This window comes from Choloepus didactylus, chromosome 8, assembly GCF_015220235.1.
Source record: "Choloepus didactylus isolate mChoDid1 chromosome 8, mChoDid1.pri, whole genome shotgun sequence".
Lineage (NCBI taxonomy): Eukaryota > Metazoa > Chordata > Mammalia > Pilosa > Megalonychidae > Choloepus > Choloepus didactylus.
In genome coordinates this window covers 104,185,724-104,208,228 of record NC_051314.1, presented here as the reverse complement: position 1 = coordinate 104,208,228, position 22,505 = coordinate 104,185,724, and the positions used below count along the sequence as shown (strand labels likewise).

Below are 22,505 nucleotides of genomic sequence, written 5' to 3'. Positions count from 1 at the left end.
TTTTATCTTTGTACTGTTACATAAAGTGTCACGTAAGCTTTTAGCACTAACATGACATTCCACATGACTACTTATACCTCTTCATCCTCATGCCTCTATGTACAAAACACCTGTTAAGTCTCAGCTCACAGCCCAGCTTTCTCTGACTTTTTATAGACCTTATAATGTTCCCCTCTTAATAGCTGTCATTAATCTCAGTGCCACTCATTAACCAGTGTCTTTTGAGATGTCGTATTATATTGTTATTACAGTTTCTGTGTGTTAACTGCTTTTTTCCACAAGTAAATTACAAACTGATAAGAACAAAAAGCTTATATTTGGGACTATTCTTTACACATAATAGGTATTAAGGAAGTATTCAGTGTGTGAATATATGACCAAGTTTGCTACTAAACACAAACCAGAACTCTGTATAATATGAGATGTGTGGCTTCTGGCATTAATTACATTTCCAGCTTATCACTCCTTCATTTTCTAAGATGCATTTCCACAACCATGTGCAACTTTTAAAATAATGCATCATTAGATACAATGCATGCATTGTGTACAGAAACAAGAAATTAGGCATATAGTTGCCGTAGAAAAATAAACAACCACATGATACCGTGGTTTACATCCCACAGACCAGAATTGAGTTGGTTGCTGAGATTTGTTTCCTATAAATAATTTAACTTTATTTATAATCCTTAAATTTATGTCGATAAGGGACAAACAACCACAGGCCTTTTATTGGTTCATGATTCTGTGATTGCTGAGATACATGGTAGATTTGGTGAATGTTAAAGCATAACAACACTGATAGGCAATGAGGAGAAATTTTTAAATCTAACATAAAATGTCATATAAGCTTTTATCCTAAATGATATTCAACATGACCTACTCAACCATAACACTATAAAAACTGATTCTAGTCATTCATTTAAAACAAAAATTCATATATATATATAAATCCTTTTTCCACATTTAAACACTAGTTGTGTAATCATTTGGATATTATATTTCTGCATATATTATATATATATGCAAATGAATGTCATCTCCTTCAAACTGTTCACTTTAGAGTAGTGCTTTTTAACTGGAGGTGATCTAGTGGGTAGACGCCAGATCTCCCTCACAACAAAGAATTATCTACCCAAAATGTCAAATAGTGCCAATGTTGAGAAACCCTGCCTTACAGAATATACTGTATTCCATTGGTGTTGACATTACTAAAATATTCTGGGAAATATACTCATTAGTGGCAAATTTTCATTCCTTGAGAGGTATGTTTTATTTTAAATTAATTCTTCCTAAAATACAGTAAACTTTCTAACCCCAGATTATAGCCAGATAAATTCTTTTCTTAGTTTTCTGGGGGCAGAGATAGTGTACTTTGTTTATCACAATATAGAATGGTGATTAAGAACATGGGTTTTGGAGCCAGACTCCTAGATTGGAATGCTGGGTGCCCTACTTGTTGGCAGTGGTGACCAAATGTCTCAGAGTCTCGGCTTTCTCATCTGTAATATAAGAGTGATAATAGAACACCATAAAGAAGATTGTCTTTGGACAAGCTGGTTCATCAGGTGGCTTTGAAGAAAAGAATGAAAGAGAAAATAAAATTCCAAAATAAAGAAACAGGTTCCTGTGTATAGAAAAATAGCAGAATAGGGGAAAGCGTATAGGAGCAACAGACTTGCAGCTAATTTATACTCCCCCCTTCATTTTCTTTTGCTAAGTGTTATGAACATAATAGGTACTAAACAAATATGAGTTATCAATAGTAATGCTATTATTTAAAAAGATAGAGTATTTTTATATAATTTTTTGTTTCCTTTTTATTTAACGAAGATTTCCTTTCCTTCAGAGCATTTGGAAGGACCATGAGGAAGAATGCTATCCAGTAAAAATAACACAAAGCAAAATCTGTCTGCTTTATTCATCACTGACTCTTCATTGCTTAGCAGAATTTCTGGAAAAGAGGAAGATCTCATTTTTTAATAAATGAACTTAAAGATAACAAAAACCTTTAGAAGGGCTTCAGCAACTTCCTGTCCAAACTACTTTCCCCTTCTTGCTACTCTAATATTTTTTTTCCTCATCACTGATCTTGCTACACTTCTCTCCTAGGTATAACACATTATTCTGTTGTCCTTTTCCGATAGTTTGTGATTTCTTTAATGACCATGGACTTGAGTTTTTGCTCTTAGCCATCGCAGGGTCAGAACCATCAATCCTTAATCCTGCACTTCCCAACCCTGGGTTGCCTCCTCATATCCTCTGTAATATGTTTTTTTAAAATCAGTTTTACAAATATAGTTGACTCTTTCCTCACAGAGTCACTACCAAAAGGGAGTTGTGTTCTCTCAGCGTAAATAAATTGTGACCTTGGGGTCATATCGTCAAAATGAGAAAATTTGAAAGAACCACAAATCATAGATATTTTGCTGTTTAATTTGCTTCACTGTCTAAACTTTATAAAGGGTCCTCATTATCTACAATTATCCATTATATGATTTCTCACAAATTCAAGGAAGCAAAAGCTATCATTATACAAAAACATATCCCTCTCAATCATCCCTTCACACTTAACACAATCTTTCTCCATTGTCAGTTTGGAGGATTAGTATAAAAAAACCTAAGATGTATCTTATCTTCCATGTTGTGTATTTGCTTTCTATTTCATTTATTTCTACTCTTTATTGTTTCCTTCTACTTTCTGTGAGTGTATTCATTTCTTCTAATTTCTTGACTTATTGCATTTTAGTCTTCTTAAAAAAAGCATTTCATTCCTTTAAAAGCAGTATTTAAATTACTGTCTTAGCACCAAAGCTCAAGTTTTGATTTGTAGTGTTTTCAGTATTTTTCAGTTGTGAGTATATTCTAATTTCCATTATGATTTCCTTTTTGACCCTTGTCTTTTTCAAAATACTATATTTCAAACATAAGGTTTTTTAAAATTTTGTCACTGAGTTATAACCCAATCACACTGTAAAGAGAACATGGTTTGATGGTACAAATTTTTTGTTTTTAATTTGTTGAGATTTGTTTTATGGTCCAGTATTGGGACAGTTTCATAAATATATCCCATATATGCTAAAAAAAACTCTTCTTGAACTATTGGGTATAGTATTCAAGTTCTCTGTACCCTTAGAGATTTTTTGTCTGCTGGATCTGTTAATCACTGAGAGATGTGATAAAACCTCCTACTTTGATGATAGATGATTCTTCTGTTAGTTTTTTCATCATATATATTTTAGTCTGTGTTATTTGATACATAAAAGGTTAAAATTATTACAGCTTCCTAGTGAATTGAACATTTTGATAGTGTGTAGTGTCCCTGTGTCTCTGGCAGAGCTTTTTTACTTTAACACCTCAGCTGTCTCATGTTAATTTACCTAGGCCACCTTTCTTTTGATTCGTACTTAGCTAGTATAGGTATTTTTTTTATCAACTTACTTTCAGACTTTGATTCATAATGTTTTATGTCTTCTTAACATTTAGCTACATTTTTTGTTTATACTTTTTCTTTTAAAAGGAGCATTTTATCCATTTAACTTTGTTGCAATTACTGATATGTGGGATTTATTGCTACCATTTAATTTTCTGCTTTTTTGTGTGTCCCAACTCTGTATATCCCTAATCATGCCTTCCTTTCCTTCTTTTAAGTTGAATTCTTTTTCTCATTTGAAAATTATATATTCTAGCTCTTTTAGTGGTTCCTTAAAAATTATAAATATTTATAATTGGGCTTTGATACATTAAATTAATCGGTATTGCTACTCTTCTCCTTAAAATATTTTTAATTTTGATCACCTTCTCATGTCCCATATGTGATAACTGTCAGGTGTTATTCATTTTGTTTAATTCCAAAGGACAGTGTTGTTTTATTCAATGTTTGTTTAGATTTAGCTTTTATTACTTTCTTTCCTCATAATTTCTTCTTGTCTCTAAGTTCTTTTTCCTAAGTTCACTTTTCTTCTGTTTGAAGTAAGTACATTCTTTAAATTTCCTTTACTGTGACTTTATGTATGCATTTTTCTTTTTGCTTGTGAAAATGCCTTTATTTTGTCCTTCATGTTGTAGGGTAGTTTCACTGAGTAGATAGTTGCTGATTAATAGTCATTTTTTTCTTAGCACTGTGAATCTGTGATTGTTGTCTTAATTGTGAACCAGTATTACGTTCAAATGCTTCCTCTAGTATATTTTCTTCATCTCTTCCGGAATTCCATGGAAACATACATTAGACTATACATTCTCCACATCTCTTAGCTTCTCTTTCATGTTTTCTATTTGCCTTTTTGTGTTGCAGTCTAGATAATTTCTTGGGTCTGTTTTCAAGCTCGCTTATTCTCTCTTCTCGGTTAAATCTAATGTCTTGTAAAACCCCCTCCACTGGATTAATACTATAGATTATTATATATTTGATTTCTAAAATTTTTCATCAATTATTTTTCAAAATGCTCAGTCCTTTTGGTTTTGTGTTCTTTCCAGTCATATTTCCAAACCCTTCTCATTCTTTATATATATTAAGCATACTTATTTTGCATTCTATGCCTGAGATTTCTGCCAACGCAGAGTGTTGGTTTGATTCAGCTTTTTGTTGTTCTGTCTCAAGCTGATAACACTTTCTTTCCTAGTTTGCTTTAAGGTTTTGAGTGAGAACTTCTATACATTACAATTTTTCACCAAGTATAAGAAAACAAAATTGGACAACTGTCTGAATCACAGACAGAACCTTTGACAAATCAAATTCTGGCAGAATTAGACCACTTAATGTTAGAAGAAAAAATTAATGAGGATGCCAACAGGTCATCAAACATGTGCCATTTACCTACCAAAAGAATTAAGAAAGTTACTTGGAAAAATTATGAAACCTTGGGATGTTTTTGCAGGAATGATCCCCTTTGTGATCATTAGTTTGGTAGCAAACTAATATATATATATATATTATATACACACATACACATATATATATATATGCACACACACACACACACATACACACATGCATATACATATATATGTATGTATGTGTATATACATCACATTTTTTATTTTAAAATTACTTTATTTATCCAAATAAAAAAAATTTCAAATCAAAATAAATCAAAGCAATGGGAAAAAAAATCCTGAAATAACTTCATTCCTTCCAGTATATTCCTACCATACCAAAAGAAAATGAACGAAACATAGTCACAACTGAGCATTGCCATATCATTACGATCCCATACAGTTTGGTAGCATGTATTGTCCAAAATATTCCACAAATACTCATGGCACACAATCCATTCTTGCATTGAAAAATTAGAGTTGTGATAACTAATTTATGAAATAATATAAATTACACTTCTCTTCCTTATTTTAATTTCCCTTTTCAAGATAATGCCCTAAGAAACCCTTTTTTCACAAATTTACTAAGAAATATTTTTAAAGACTGAGCTTTATGTAGCCTTTTCCCTGCCCCGGGACTAATTACTGAATAACAAGGACCTTCTGGACTCCCCTTTTCCCTTTTCAAAATATTTATTGAATACAAAGTAGATGTATCCCCAATTTGGTTTCAATACTGTTTCATATTTATTTCCCTTATAACCTTTATCAGTTTGGAACCATCTTGTTTATGCATCTTATAAATTGCTTATTGACCTCCTTCTCTATTAGAATATAATTCTTAAGATTGTGTACCTTGTCTTCACTGTCTGGATCAATGTCTGGCACATAGTAGATAACAGATATTACTTAATGAACTAGCAAATCCCTAAAACAGTGAGGAATAGAAGGGAAGCCGCATTCTTCTTCAGGGAGCCTACAGTCAAATATGAGAAAGTAGGCTCTGAAAACTCAAGAGACTAAATGTGATTAAGCTTTAAAAGGAAGAGAGAACTAGGGACCATGGAATTATGGTGAACAACCATCAGGAAAGGGTTAATGGGAGGATATGGAATTTGATTTGTGCTTTAAAACATGCATAGATTTCAATACAAAGAAGAAAGACAGTAAGAAAAGTTCAGACAAAGAAATGTACAGTCAGGAGAGTGAAGGAGAATTATCATATGAGTAATACTGTTAATATAATGCTGTGCAGTTTACAGAAGATTTTCGGAAATATTCATGAATTGAAATACTAGCATTTTCATTTAAATAGAAATGTAAATCCTTACTGGATTGGTCTTTTTATTCTTCTGATGACAGGTACAGGTTAACTGTAAATAAAGCTGTAAGCAAATTCATTTCCCCCCTTTTTTTTGTCCTCTACTATGTATATATATTTGGACTTCTGTAGTTGCACATTTCATTTTGTATATATGAAAAATTACATTGTTACTTAGTATGACTATTTTACTAAACATAGTGCCAGGCCTTTTCTATAATGAGATAAAATAACAATGGCTGTACATTTTTTTACTTTTTAAAAACGTTTCAGTTTTTACTTGTATAAATGTTATTTATCTCTTTATTTTCATTTATTTTAGATAATATACTAGATTTAAATGAATATATACTATTTATGATATATTTTCTTTATATAAATAGAGAGATGCCCCTCATCGATATTATTTCTGTCTCACGTATTAGGGCAGCTCAATTACATGCCCTCTGATTCATGTTTATATATAAAGTGCACCGTGCAAAATAAGGCATGGAAAGAATGGGTATTGAATAATAAAAATACTAATCTGATTTTCAAACAGGTTTGGTACTCTCATAGAATAAGTACATCACCAAAATTAACAAATTTTCTGGGGAAAGTGAAGTCTAGGACCGTAAAAAGATGTGCCCAAGGTATCACAAATAATTGGTGACAGAACCATAATTTGATCCTAATCCAGTTCTCATGACTCATAGGACATTTCATACCCTCCTCCCCAAATAAGCAAATGTTTTAAAAACTAATGTAGTCAAAAATGCAAGAAAACAGTCATTCTCATGGGCAGTTTATGTAAAGAAATTTGCACAAAATGTCAAAAGCCCTAAAAGAGTTCATATCATTTGACTGAAATGATTCTGCTTCTTCAATTTACCCTAAAAAAATATGTAAGATGCACCACAAAGGTACATATACGGATGTTCATTACTGCTTCATTTTATTAAAACAGTTAAAATACCCAGGAATAAGGATTGATAGAGTAAATTATTATATATCCCTGTAATGGACTAGAAATCATATTATAAAAGAATATATAATGGGTTAAGAAAACATTCAAAATATATTTTAAATAAAAAATGTCAATTAGAAAATATTTGCTGTGTAAGTCCTGTCTTACACTCAAGTGCGTAGTATATATATTCAGAATAGAGGAGCCTTAATATTTAAAATTTTCTGGGTTACATTACATATCCAAAATGAATCAGGAAAAATTAAGTGAAAAACATACATACACTACAAAGTGAAGAGCCCTTAAGAATGAAAAATGAAGGAAATATTCTCAGAAATTTCAGGTCATTTTGTAGTTCATTGCCTTGCTGTCCAGAAATGATGGTACCTCTACACATAAAAGGAAGTTGACAGATTTTGTTTGTGGTATTCACCCCAATCCATCAACCGTTATTTTAGCAGAAAATATCACTACTTTTTTGAGAAGTGTTTCATTTCTTTTTCAGAATTTTAATCTTAACATCTTTGTCTGAAATTCAGAAATCTCTTAGGTACCTGAAAGATTCATTACTATTTCAGTAAAGTGGGGTACACCACCTTTCTCTCTAGATTTTTCATTTCAAACCTCAGCACACAGGGTGAAAATTTTACCTCTTATTCATGGTGCCCAGCTCTCAACATTCTAACCTGGCAGGAGAACCAAACTAGCTGTAAATCTTACCACCCAGACCACACTTGATTATTGTATGATGGGAAAATTAAACATGAATAAAACAGCTAGCACATTAGGGTGTTCCTGGAAGAATAAACACAAGTTGGAAGTCCTCGGTGGATAATGCAAAGTACAGGAAGGCAATCAATCATGTAAACATCAAATGAAAGGTTGGTAAGGAAGCCTTTGGAGCCTGTCAGACGCTCCCTGCAGTAAGTGACCTATTCCATTTCTTTTTCTAGTCACTCAGTTTAGAAAAGTGAATTTTGAGGAACCTCTAATCCCAAAAAAATTTGTTAAGTTCCTATTCCTGTTTAAAGATGGTCTTTGAATAGAATGAGCTTCAACCCACTGAAGAGGATTTTTAGTTTATATACAATTAGCACAATTAAATGCTATATTCCCTTTTTCCCTGACTTTTTTTCCTCCTCCCACAAACAGGAAACTGTTAAGGCAGCAATAATAGAAGAGCAGAAGCGAAGTGAAAAGGCTGTGGAAGAGGCAGTAAAAAGAACAAGAGATGAACTGATAGAGTATATAAAAGAACAGAAAAGGGTAAGTATCTGCTGGAGGGTTTTAATTTGTGCTTCCATGAATGCAAGCAGTTACCTTCAAACAATAACATAAAATTTTAAAATATTTAAAATATCATTTGTTTTCTAATTTAGAAATCTCTATGATTATTTTCTGATACAATTATATGTTCAGATAGTTATACCTATAAACATAAATCTCATTTGTCAACAAAAAAAGCAACACTGAATAATTTCTTGCTAGACTCCTAGAAATTATGTACAGCATTTCCAGTTTAACTTAACACTCATGAAATAGATAGTTTTAGACTTAGTTTTCGCCATAAATGTGTTCATTTCTGGAAATATAATATTTTTAGGAATTTGAATGTACTCTTTACATTTTCTGACTGTTTATACCACAGAAGAATAAACTCAGTACAGTCTGTTGGACTTCATTAGCGTTAGCAAATTAAGGCTCTTCTGCCATGGTTCCATTACAAAAATATAATTCAGAATATGAATGTCACAAAAAAAAATCATTTCAAAATATATTTTTATTAATGTGTATGTTTGAGCAGTGGCAGAAATAGATAAAACTTGATTTATCTTTTTCAACACCTCTTTAATTTTAAGTAATATCCAAGATGAGAAACACTTTAAGACGTACAAAGATTTTTATTATAATTATTTTAATGTAATCTTCTCCATAATGAATATATAATAAACTTTGGCTCACACACTGTTTTATGTTTTATTTATATATGTATGTTATATTGACATATAAATATTATCTATAATATTATACTGTGTGTTACATATAACATTTATATAGCTATATTTGCTTATATTTATATATATATTTATATATAAATATATAAATATATTTAACGTAATATAAATTAAATAAAACATTGTGTTTGTGAGGAAATTTGACATGTAATATCTAAATTTAGTGGTCAAATTAGCCAAATATGTAGAAAATATAAGATTAGTATCCTGTAGTTAGCTGTTAAAGTAGTAGGCTAGAATTGTAGTAGCCGTTCATGACACCACTTCAGTCCCATACTTGATGTCAAATTTGGTGTGATACAAAGAAAATTCTCAACCCTTAATGGCTACCATTAGGTATCAAAAAAGAAAAATTTGTCAACAAAGTAAACAATTGCTAAGTAGCTTTTCCAGATAAATTAAGAAACATTTTGTATGGGATTAAATCTTTGTACATCTCAAGGTATTTTTAAAAGCACTTTCATCCAAAAAAAAATTCCTCATAGGTCCCTAACCTTCTGAAGCAAACATTTTGAGTCAAAGAGAGTCAGCTGGCTTTTCAGGAAGTGTTGTGTTCTCAGGAAACTCCTATTTGCATCTGTGGCCCTAAGGAGTTCAAAAGTAATCTGGTTCAAAAGTAGTCATGCAGTAAAAGAATTATAGATGCCTTCCACATACATACAGGAATTTCAATAGTGAAAGAGCGTAGACTTCAAATAAATTCAAGGCTTCTTGTGGGTGTTTCCTGTTTTATCATCTTTTCTTAATAATACATAGCCATTCCTCCTTGGAGCTCTAAATCTGGGCAAGAGGTTGTATAACAAAGGAAACCCATTGATAAAGTTATTTTAGACTACTTTTCTTTGATCAACATGGAAGAGTTTTCTTAAAAAAATGCTTAAATAATATTACTTTCCCAAAGGGAGTCATGTAGCTGCTATAAGAAATGTTTAAAATGAGAGCAATAAATGCCTCTATAGAAGTTATCTGTTCCCTCTGTGAGGTAAATTAACTCTTGAAGAGAACTGACAGTGAACTATGCCGCTTAATCTGTGTTTGGGCAAATCATTTTAAAAGATTAATATTCATTAGTATTATGTTGGTAAACTAGTTATCACATGTCAAACTGTTCATTAAATAACAACAAATTCATGACAACATTAAGATCCTTTTTCATCATAGTTTCATTTCTCTGTGTTTGTTTCCTTATATGTAAAAAAAGAATAATATATAGTACCTACCTTATAGAGTTATGTGTTAATATATTTCATACCGTGGAACAGCAATGGTAAGGACTCAGTAAATGTGCTATGATTATCATCATCATCAGTATTAAGAAAAAAACACAAAGTCCTAGTAGCATTGTATATGCTTTTCTGATCAGGGTTTGGAATTCCATTTCCTCTGAAGTTTATAGTGGGAACTCTGAAAGTTTATTCCATTCCTATTAGTAGACTCAGAAAATTAAAACTGAATTAATCAATATATTAGTACGAAATTAAAACATCAACTTGGGGATTTGGTGGTTTTTTTTTTTTTGAAAAAATAACACATATTATGGAATACTTTTAATATCTGCATGCTTCTATCTCTCCAAAAAAGAAAAGCTGTATAAAAAGAAAGTAGATAAAATGTCTAAAATGGAAGCACCAACTAATTACTAGACCTCTTTTTTATGTAACTTTTTAAAAATTACTCTTCTTCTTTCCAAAAATATATTTCAGTGTTTCAAGTTAATTTTATGACTATCTTGGGGCTTGGAAATTTTTCACAAAAATAAGACATCTCAGAGCTTATAAAATACTTAGAAGAAACAAAAGTTTTTAGCAAATTCATAATCTTTTTGTCTCTTTCCAAAAGACCAAATTAGGGCAATTCATCTCTTCTTCCCTTGGAAGAAGGATTTCTATTTGTATCCGAGAATACTTTTCCAGAACAAAAATTTTCCTTTCTCCTCTCCAGCTTTTTTAACTAGAGAGTCAACTTGAGATTTTCAACATTAGACACCTCAAAAGCCCTATAGACCTTGGTTCCAGCTGGGCTTTTGTTCCAGTCAATCAGGCAGTCTTCTTTCCCTCTTGAAGTTTTCAAAAATCTTTGAAGTTAGTTCCTTTCTTTATGTGTCTTTTATCCTAAGCAATCTTTCCTTTGACATTATCTTACCCTTACGAATTTAATAAAGACTGAAGACCCTTTTTCTCCCTACTTCTTTTTCTTTGGTCTTTTAAAAGACCAAGAAATACAGAATGAAAAATCCAAAATGCTTAACTTTTCAAATAACTTACAACTTATCCTACAATATAAAATGCAATGAAATCACAAATCACCATAAAGGATAGCATTGCTTTTCTGTGTCTCTGAAATCAACAAGTTTTTAATGAGTTAACCAGTTCTGTTCAGTATTAGAATTTGTAATTATTCCAGTTGGTTATCTCTGATAATTCCTCAGAATAACTTTTTCCATTGGCGTTTTGAAAACCTATAATGTATTTCTCTAATTTTACATGGGTTTTTAATAATCATTTGGTAGTGTTATGTATAGCATAAATTGTACTATATAAACATACTATCATTATAGACTTGTAAAATTACATTGTTTCAAGTAAAAAAAAACGTTGCCATTGAACAAAGCAGTACATTTAATTGCAAAAAAAAATTTTTTAAATGAAAACTGTAAGGTGACAAAGTATTTATATTCATTAAAGACTTGTAACATATTCAAGAGGTGGAGGTGGCTATGTAAATTCCATTTATGAGCCAGTGTTTTAAAATACAGTTTAGTAAGTAATATCTAAAATTGTCCAAAATCGACTGAGTTTAACACATACCTTGGCACTTTTTAACCTTCATAACATAGTCAGTAGTTACCATTACTGCCACTTCTTATGTGTAAGGAAACTATAGAATGCTACCATTATACCTATATTCTTATTTTAGACCCTACAACTGATAAAAATGAAATGGCTTCTACAGATAAGAAGGTGAAGTATCTGATAGCCAGCAACAATGAGTTTCTCTGGCTCTTCTCAGAAAAAAATGTTTTACTTTTTAATAGCATTTACCAATTTTTATGTATCAAATCAACAGGGTTATCACTAAACTTGATACCTTCCATTCAACTCTTGTAAACATCTTGGACAGGACAAAGGGACTACCTATACAGGCACTAATTAAGTGAATCATCGTTTCCACTGAAATTGCATCCTAAGTACTTACTAACTCTGATACTCAATCCAAGTCATAATCATAACCAAAATTAGTATGAAATCAAAATATCCATAACCAAAATCAGTATGAAATCAAAATATCCAAAGACAGCATTTTAAATGACAAACTGGAAAAGTAATTCACATTAATAATATATCAGTTCCAGTGATAAAAATGTCTTTCTTAGGAGTATTGTAAAAGATAAATTTTCAGAGGAATTAAAAAAAACAAAAACAAAAAAAAACTATCTTATTAAACCTGGAAAGAAAAATATTACATTGGATTCACAAATTTATCATGGAATTGAAAAGCTAATGATTAGCTCTCATAAATTTTCCATAGAAATTGTCTAATTTGTTTTTTTAATGGATTTAGAAATCTACATAATAGCCTAAAATATGTACTGTCTGGCCCTTTATAAAAAGTTTGTTGACCCCTGTTCCTGATCATCTTGTAGGGAAAATTTCTTCCTCTCAGACTTTTCTTTTCTTGTGCCTCATTGTAACCAAGCAATCAAAATCCTTTTGGTGCTATTTTGAAAAAGATAAGGTAGCTAACATATGGCATTATGTTAGATCTGATCATAAGTGCCATAAACTTTCTTTTAGAGTTAAGGAGATTGCCGAAAAATGAGATGGGAAAGACCACATCCCTTGACAGCTCCCCGGGGAGGAAGAATTTGTGGTTTGTAATGCCCTATGGCCCTTGGATTAGAATGAAGTGTTCCAACCCATCCCACAAATTAAGACTCTTAAACATGAGCCTCCACTATGAGGGATGAAGTGTGAATAACATTCAGTAAGCAACAACTACTTACAGCCAAGCAATGATTCCTAAAAAATGAAGTCTCATCCAAATGTAATAAAAGATTATTATTTTTTCCTCTTAAGACCTAGGATTATGGTCCGTGTTTTCTAAATCACCTCCAGGAAAACAAACCTTCACTTTAGAGGATCCTTTTAATTTAAATCTTCCGAGAGGAATGGCGTACAATTATCTTCACTTCAAAAGTTTTATGACCAAAGCATTTTAAGAATTCTTAATTATAAAAGGGCTTATTTAATCTAGTTTTGCTGCAGTTTTCTCAGGTGTTTGCATCTCAAGCTATTGATTAAAAAGTAATATTTAGCCAAAATGAACTATCTTTAGTTCCTAATCAGTTCTACAATTACTTGAATTAAACATGATTTCACAAGTTATTTAATACCTTTTGATGCCTTACTTTTCTCATCTTAATATGGGAGTTGTACTAGTTAATTCTAATTTCTCTTAAAGTTCTAAAATTCTGTCAGGGCTATGAGAACTGATAGCTTTGACAACTGATGAATCTCAAGAAGTTATTAATTCTTGGTGTAAATGTTACATCATAATATTTTGAATGTTAGTTTTGAAGCTTACCATGTGTAGGAAAATGACACATCCCTCAGCCCCTTGTTCTAGGTCTCATCCTAATTAGTTAATTAGCCTTGCTCCTTTTCATTCCAGGGCAGGCTATATAGTTATCTATGCAAGCAGCAGCTCAGAATGGAATTCAGCCTCTGTGCTCTAAAGTAACTGGCCTTGTAAATTTTGATTTGGGTCTCTTATTTGAAAATGCTTTTATTTGACAAAGGCACATTAAAATGAAAATTAAGTCCTTACATATCATTGTTGCCTGCGCTTTCAGTTTTACTTCAGTTTTCAATACCAAAGGGAATTTAACCTACTTTACACAGCCTGCATTCTAATTCAAACCATCAGATATTTACTCTCCTCCCCAAATTTAAAGAAGAGAAAATTTGATTGGGAAGGGAAGTAGTGAAACCAATGAGCTTCCAATAGGTTTCAAAAGGTTTTATAGCTTTTAAAAGTTAATATGGGTATAATCTTAAATTATTTACTATTTTTCTATTCTAAGCTCTTCTGTAAAAGTTTATTTCATACAATATACTTCAAAATCACCCAAATTTATTGCTATCCCCCACTTCATATTTTAACAGTCCCTTTGCTCCCTATTCTTGTTTTGCTGGTCTTAATTTGCACAAGAATAACCTTGAAAGAATTTTCTGGCATGTGAGCCACCATGGGTTTTGTTAAGGCAATCAAGACAGACAGACACACACACACACACACACACACACACACACACCCATAAAAGCGTATCTATTGATCATTTCCATTTCAACAGGGGAGTAATTGAGAAGACATTATAGACATAACTCAGTGCTTAAATTAAATCCCATTGTTCCAGTGCTGAAATACAACCTACCATATGTTCCAAGTTAAAGTCAAAACATAAATTTATGTATGTGCACATAAGAACTAGTTTGTTATAGCAATTAATATAATCTTCTTTAACTCATTTTTGAAACAGCATTTTGCTTAAACCAAAACAGTTCTAAATCAAAGTACAATGATTATTAAGACTTTCTTTTGGGTCATTTAGTATCTAAAATATTTATCTCTGTTATTATGTAATAATTTAAAGTGTTTATCCAAATAATTACTGAATCATGTCTTGAATTATTGTAATAATGATTTGCTTTGTTCTTTGGTGAAAGGATACTTTTTTTAAATATTCAGATGACCTTTTCTCCATTAGTATACTATACTTACATTTTTTAAACTTAAGTGGTGATAAAAATTGATTCAGTACAAGTCAAATCAGCACATACTCATTGAGTGTTAACTTTGAGTCATAAGCCATGGCAGTCAGGGAGTGGCACACCTGGGGGACATACCATCATGAGGCCTGTGATTAGGTATATCTTCTTGAGATGGGCCAAAACTGTGTAAAGTTTTTGCTCACACTGGTTACAAATATCACAAAATAAATGGTGAGAACCAACTGGGCAAGAAAGAAAACTACAGGTCAGACCTAGAGGAAGCAGTTGCTATCAAAAGGCCCCAAAGTTGAAATGATGATGACAACAATGTTGATCAAAGCTAATACTTTGATCAACATTATAAAATAGATTTATAAATATTTACAAATCATTTGGTTTCTCATTTGCTAGGTCCCATGTATTATTCTAAGAATATTATTAGAGAGAGAGAGAAAATTCATTTCTCATAATCATATCAGATATTATTAACCCCAAAGTCACAAATTTAGCAAGTGGCTTTCCAAATCTGGCTTTGGAGTCACCTGTTAACCATTAGGCAAAGAACCTTTTCATGTGAGGAAGATATAGCAGTAATAAAGACAAAAGCTGATGAATAGATCATAAAAGAGGAATGCAAGTTTCAGGTTAAAAGTTAAGAAGAACAAGAAGATAACAGAGACTCATTTTTATGTTACATCAGCTCTGTGGCACTATGCAGTGTCTACCAGACCAAAGCAGCTGTGGTTGACCAGGAGCACCAAGCCTTTAAATAATTTAAAGTCCTTGTTTTTGGAAGGAAAGTATAAGAGCTCTTACTTTATGTGATTATGTAAGATGAAAACAAAGCTTAAGAGCTAAACAGTAGATGCCATAACACATGACAGTGCGTGAATAAAGGTCAAATGCATATGCTGACAAAAACTGACAATAAAATTTCAGAAGATGGATTGATTGAGGTGATTAGAGGAGGTTTCTGATTTCATTCAAATGGAAACTATATAGTGAGAAGAGGATGGACAACAATCTGAGAAACCAAATGATTTGTAAATATTTATAAATCTATTTTATAAAAACTTTTATAAACAACTCTATTTTCTAGATACATTTTAAAAATTTTATTACATTGATTTACTCTTCCGCTGCCTTTAGAAGTTCAGAAAGCATGTATTTGGGCAAGGGTGTGTGTGTGGGGGGGGATCTTCATTTATTCATTAAATTTAATTTATTCATAAATTAAAGGCACACACTTCCCTTCACTGCACTACCTCAACCAAAGCTATGAAGCTATTTGGAAGGAAATGAAGAATGAAGCTGTATTGGTATCTCTCTCTCTCTCTTTATACACACACACACACAGCATGCATCTGTGTATCCTTTCCCACCCTGTCCATGGCTGCACACTGAGAAGCTTCAGTTTACATGTTTTTTTGATTCAGTGAAACAATACTGAGCATTCTTAATAGTCTGAGCACAGTGGTTGGAAATAAGGATAAATAAGATAACCAGGAAAGAAAGACCTTATATCCTAGATCCATAATATCTGTTTAACAATGGTAGTTTACAAAGATTTTTACATGTATTATTTCACTCTTACACTAACCTACAGAGTGATTATTCTGATTTTACAAACCAGAAAATTGAAGATGATAGAAATGTTGACTTCTCCAGTGTTACAACTAATAAATAACACAGCTGAGAGTTGATCTAAGGCTTCCTATTCTTCATTCAGTGCTCCCTTCACTACATCACACTGGCTCACCCTGTCAACTTCATGTATACTAATGGTTTCATTGTACTATCTTAGAATGAAACCAGCATCTGAAGATGATTATTAAAGTCCACAAGTAATTAAAACCAGTGAAGAGCTATAACTATAATACCAACAACTGAGAAACTAGAAGGGCATGAGGTACTCAATGATATAGAAAAGGACTGTTCAAGCAGACAGCCCAACTTGTTACCATTATGTTCTTTTGTGGCCCAGTTTTGAGATCCATGATTAGGAAAAGATGTTGGTATTTTCACGGAAACTCGAGTTTACAGAGTGAACAATTAAGGATATTACCTAGGAGAAGAGTATGAAAGACCTGAGCTTGTTCGACTATTAAAAAAAAAGTTGCTTACTATGGAAATCCAGTAATAGAGAAATCCAGAAAACATTATCTTATTATGATCTCCACACCAAAGGAGTACCTACAAATACTTTACTTAAATGTGTATCAAATTTTTTAAAGTGAAATATGCTATATCAGAAAAAAAATACAAAACAATAACCATTTATTCATTGCCAGATTTGTACAGGGTACTATGGTGAGTGCTTTACCTATACTGTCTCAATCCTCAGAACAACCCTAAAATAATATCTGCACTTTGCGAATAAGGAAAATTGAAAGCAGTGATAGAAAACTTCCCAAGCTTAGCAAAAGAGAGAGTTATGATTTCAACTTAGTTCTGACTGCAAACAACATAGGAAAATTGTGCGCTCTTCCTCAGTAACTGTTTAACACTGGTTGAAGAATTTAATTTACACATTATTTTCCATGCCATATTCTATAGGAATTAGCAGTATCTACACCTAACAGATGTTGGATGTACCTTTCTGTTTTTACAGGCTCCATCTCAAATGCACCATTTTGATGTATAAGACCCAAATTATTGGGAAGAAAAGTAGAAAGACACAGATATCATGCCCACACCTCACTTGGGATATTATTTGAAATCACATGTTAGAAGTGATTTATAAATCATTTAAAAATAGCTTGCTTTACCTAGTGTGAACTTCTGAATATCCTAGCAAAAACTATTGGTTTAGATATTTTAAATTTTTTTTATTCCTGCAGGATTTTATGGTTTCAATTTAGGTTATAAACAGGACTGTTTTTTTCCCTAATTGTTATGACCATATTAGGTGGTGATAAAACATTGAAGAAGTCTTAAAATAAGATTTCTATAAAACTGTGAAACATAAATCAAGCTGTGAAGTTAAAAATCATCTGCTTTTGTGGTAGTGATAAGTGGGCATGAAAGGTGTTTTTTGTTTGTTTGTTTTGTTTTTTGCTTTTGTTTTTTTCCTAAATCCAGTCTAGCTCTACAATTCTAGGTAGTAATACATGCACCTTTTTCCAATCCAGCCACTAAAGCTAGTATTTAAAACTAAAACCCTTCGCCTTCTCTCTTTAGTTCTCATAAAGGTCCCCACAGGTCACATCTTTGAAATTAATACCCAGCACATTTCTGTTGGCCTATAAGCTACTGTTTAATGCCCTTAATATTGTACTTTATCTTGAATTAGAAAACAAAACAAAACCAAAAAAAACAAAACTAACATGTCAGCATTACTGTTATTTCATTCCTTAAGAAAACAATCATTTTGCCAACATATTCTGTTTTAAAACCATCCGTTTTGTTAAATTTTGCAGCTGTATTGTTTTGGAGAATACTGAAATTAAAAAGCTTATTCCAGTAGCATGGAGCACAATAGTTTAACGCTACTATTTGCTGTGGTCTGAGGCTTCTCTTCAGTAGCTGTCAGTTCTTAATTCTGTTTGGCTAGGAAGACAAACTGTCATTTACAAGAAAGATACAGTGATTAGACAGCATATTTCAGGCTTTGTAGTAATTTCTACAAGAGTTTCTTATAAAACATTTTGAAATATCCAGTCTCTGTGTACTTTAAACTATTGGCCCATAGACATTATACCCATATACTCCATAATAGGTTAATAATTTTTAACTATTTATCCTGAATATTGTGAATGTATCTGTTGCTTCCCATTCTTTGACTTTTCAAATGAATGGTTGAGACAAATGAGTTTGTCATGTGTTTTTGAAATAAAACTCTTGAAATGACTATTTTCTCATTTCCTTTTGTTGTCAGAATCTCTGATCTTCAGTAGAAAGGAGACGTTATTACTAAAACACACTGGGTAGTTTTCAAATTTATTCTATTTGATTTATTATATTGCTGTTTCCCATCATATCTATTTCTTCAGCCATCAGTTCTTCCCTTTGAAAAAATGGCAAAAATAACAGTTTGGTTTGTAACTAATAGTGTCTTGGAAACAGCACGAAAAAACCATTTTCTAAGAGATGCAGTATTTTTCTTCTCATATGAAAACAGAGAAAACCTTCTTGAGGTTCTGTTAGTTGCTGATTCATTTGCACCGACATGACCTATCTGTGCTCCTGACTTGTTCTGGAAGCTTTGTGCTTACTCCTTGAAGGAATACCAATTATTTCATGTATGTGGACCCAGTCTATAACAGAAAGAAAGAAGATATCTCGTTTATTATAATTATATTGTTTTTGTATTAAGCCATTAGATTGTGGATGTATCACATCTTACTTAGCCTTTGACTACCTTTTCAGACTATTTTTGTTGTTTTTTTAAGCAGGAGTCCTAATTGAAAAGTCAGCAATTTTACTTATTTTTCTTCTCTGGGAATGATGTACTGATATTTATCTTTTCTTATCATTTCTCTCTGAGATGTTTATCATCATTCTGTATTCTTTTCCTAGTAATTCTTCATTTCCTTCTTCATCCATTGGCTCAGATGACATTCTATCCATGAGATTCCATGATTCTCAGTTTTGTTCATCAACACTTCCCTATTAAACACCAGAGAAAACAATTTTTGCTTCCACTTCTCCATCTATGCCATTTCTATATCACTAACTCCATCTCACAGCCTCTGCTGTCCTCAAAAGCTGGAAGTCTCTGCTATCCCCAGCAAAGAAGGTCCCTCATGGAGTTTCCTTCTTCAGCTTACACATTTCTAACTGAAGCCTCAATAAGAGACAACCTAAAAGAAGCAAGGGAAACATTTTGTGGCTTCTGTCTTGTAGAGACAGAAATTGTAAGAATGAAGTATCCCTAAATATGTTAAGGGTTTTCAAAAACTGCTGAATTAAGAAAACATAAGAGATAAACACTGCAAAACTTTACTTGACTGTCCAGCATCAATATATACTGTTTATCCATACTTAAACCTAACGCTCAAAGTACACTCTTCTTCCATATTTAAACTTAGTACAATAACATCAACTAAAATAATATAATGCTTTTATTTATAATAGCAAAAATATGCTCACTCTGCCCACAAAATGGATGTCCTGAAGTCTCTTATGGCCTCTAACCACTACAAGGCAGGTATTGCTGAGAGTGTGAGTGATCTGATCATCTGACTTATTTCTACTATCAGGACCTTCTCAAGTGTTATTCCACATATATCACACTCACTTGATATGTCTTGGTACTGAGCATGACTGATTTAATTATTTGGTGGATCAGCTAAACCCAGCCCATTGTGGGCAGATTGGATCACATTTATTGTTTCACAGCCAAATATACAGTCTCTAATGGCATTCAGCACTGAGCTAAGATCTGCCTGTCAAAGTTTCTTGCCTGATGTCTTTGTTCCAAATCCTAGGGACTTCTGCTGGGATTCTTCTAACAGAACTTGCCACGGGCACTGTATAGCATCCTGCTAAGCTACCAAGAGTTATAACACCATTGAAGCTATTGGCCATTAATGCCTGGTGAATGCACTTTAGCCTGTATTAGCGAGGAAGCATCCTTTGTCCTCTGGGACCCACTCACATTTGGAGGCTTTCAGGTCACTCCTTAAATAAGTCAAAAAAGGATTTCCAAAGTGGTTATCTATTAATTCTAAAGAGGCCCACCAGACACCTTTCCTCTTTCTTAGTGGTAGGTGGTTGCAAGATGCAACAAATGGTCTTTAACTTTATAGGTGTTATCCCAAGATGCTCCAGACCACAGAACTCCTGGGAAATTTAGTGAGGTACTAGATCTTGGATTTTCATGTAATGTATCTCCCACATTACTGCCCTCATAATAGACTCACAGGTATGTCTTACTGAAAAATCTTGGGTACTTATTACTGCCTGCTTTCCAGGACCTGGAGACATACATCATCAATGTAGTTGTCCTTGTGATGGTCTTTGTGAAATATATTGTGATACAGAGGCAAAGAATTTATATAACCCTAGGATAAAATGGTTTACTTCTTTAGTTACCATATGAAAGCAGCTGTTAATAGGTGTTCTGTGTCTATTGGGATAGAGGGAAAAAGGCATTTACCAGATTAACAGTTTTATACCTGTTGCTAAGAGATCTAATAAAGAATGCACATCTATAGCTCTCAAATACCAACTATAAACTCTGGAAATGACTACAGTATGTAATGTTAGGGCCCTAGTAGACTGGATATGAGGCAGACTTACGTAAAACTCCATTCATCCTTTGATTCCGCTGAGTATCCTTTCTGACTACTAGTCTACAGTGGTATTCTGGCTTCCCAATTGTAATGTACTTCAGAGCTAGTACACAACAGCAGTACCAAAAAGACCTGATATTCCTCTTTTACCAGTGCACAGTTACCTTGATGAATAAGGCCAAACTGAAGGTTTACAGTTTGTGATTTTGTTGCAACATACAACTTCAAGCATTTGCATTCTCCCCTTCACTCAAACAACCCTGGGTCTGTGCATTGACTCAGGACTAGAAATTGGAGAAGACATCACAAATTTATGTTGTAGTGGCTCAAGTCAGTCCTCCATTCAATAGACCTGGATATTTTGTAAGTTTTTAAAGTTAGGCTCTTTTGTATGCCTGTCTGTTTTGTCCATAAGGATTGCATGACCAAGTAGCAAAATCAGTGATCACTACTCAGCCCTGCTAGCAGTGACAGGAATCATTTCCTCCTGCCTGTTGCAGTTAAGTGCTTCTGTTTGACTTCTGCCACCTCAGGTTCCCATTAGCCACATTAAAAGCAGTGTCATCTGCCAGGACTAAGTGCCCTGGCTACAGAAGATGGACACTGCTGTTCACAGATGTTGACTTCCCTCTCCGAGGACAGTGTTAAGGAGTGACTGGTAGCTATGAGCCTGACCCTGAATTGAAAATTTAGGATTGTGAGCATTTCATTATCTTTTTTTGATGTTGTGCTTTAATCTTTGAAGGCTTCATATTCTTTGTAGCATTCCATCAGTAGCTACCAGATCTCGAAAAAGTCTGTCCTTCAGTGGTCACTTCATTCCAAATTACCATAGTTAGTAATTTTTTACTTTGCTACTGTAGGCTGTAGCCTGCCAGGTTTTACATTTAATGTGTTTTGTTTTGTTTTCAGAATACCAGCAGCCATCAGTCTTACAGAACCAAATAACTAATCATAGATCTTTCTTATTTTCCTGAAGTTGTATTCCCTTCAATCACTTCAGGTAATTTATGTATCAATCTGGGCTCTTTTGTAAGCAACAGAAGCTGCCTCTGGTTGATTAAACAGCAATAGTAAAAGGATATTGGGTAAAGTTGACCCAATCAAGAGGACTGGAGATTCAGGTTCAAGGTTAAGTTTCCAGGAACAATACTAAAGAGTACACCACAAAACTGACTTACAGATAAATTCCTTGTTGTGCTGCAACATTCCCATCATAAAATGAGAAACCACTGTTTAATGCAACCACTGTCACACTGAACAGTTGGATGCCTCCATCACCATCCTCATGAACAAAATGGATGTTGAACAGAGCTTCTCCTTCTGCTCATTTCTTGGTCAAAGTCTTGCACAGTTGACTCTGATTAGTGGAGCTTTGGGAGTAGAGCTTTAGGAATAGAACAG

At 32.9% G+C, this 22,505-nt stretch overlaps 1 protein-coding gene across 8 annotated transcripts in view; it reads left to right on the top strand.

Moving 5' to 3' along the window:
- The window catches only part of CCDC91 (coiled-coil domain containing 91), a 516,404-nt gene that overhangs the window by 427,454 nt on the left and 66,445 nt on the right, over nt 1–22,505 (top strand). For all 8 annotated transcript variants that reach the window (XM_037844945.1, XM_037844940.1, XM_037844941.1 and 5 more), the window contains one exon: nt 8,232–8,345. In XM_037844945.1, the coding sequence (XP_037700873.1) occupies nt 8,232–8,345 (114 nt within the window). The remainder of the gene's footprint in view (nt 1–8,231; nt 8,346–22,505) is intronic.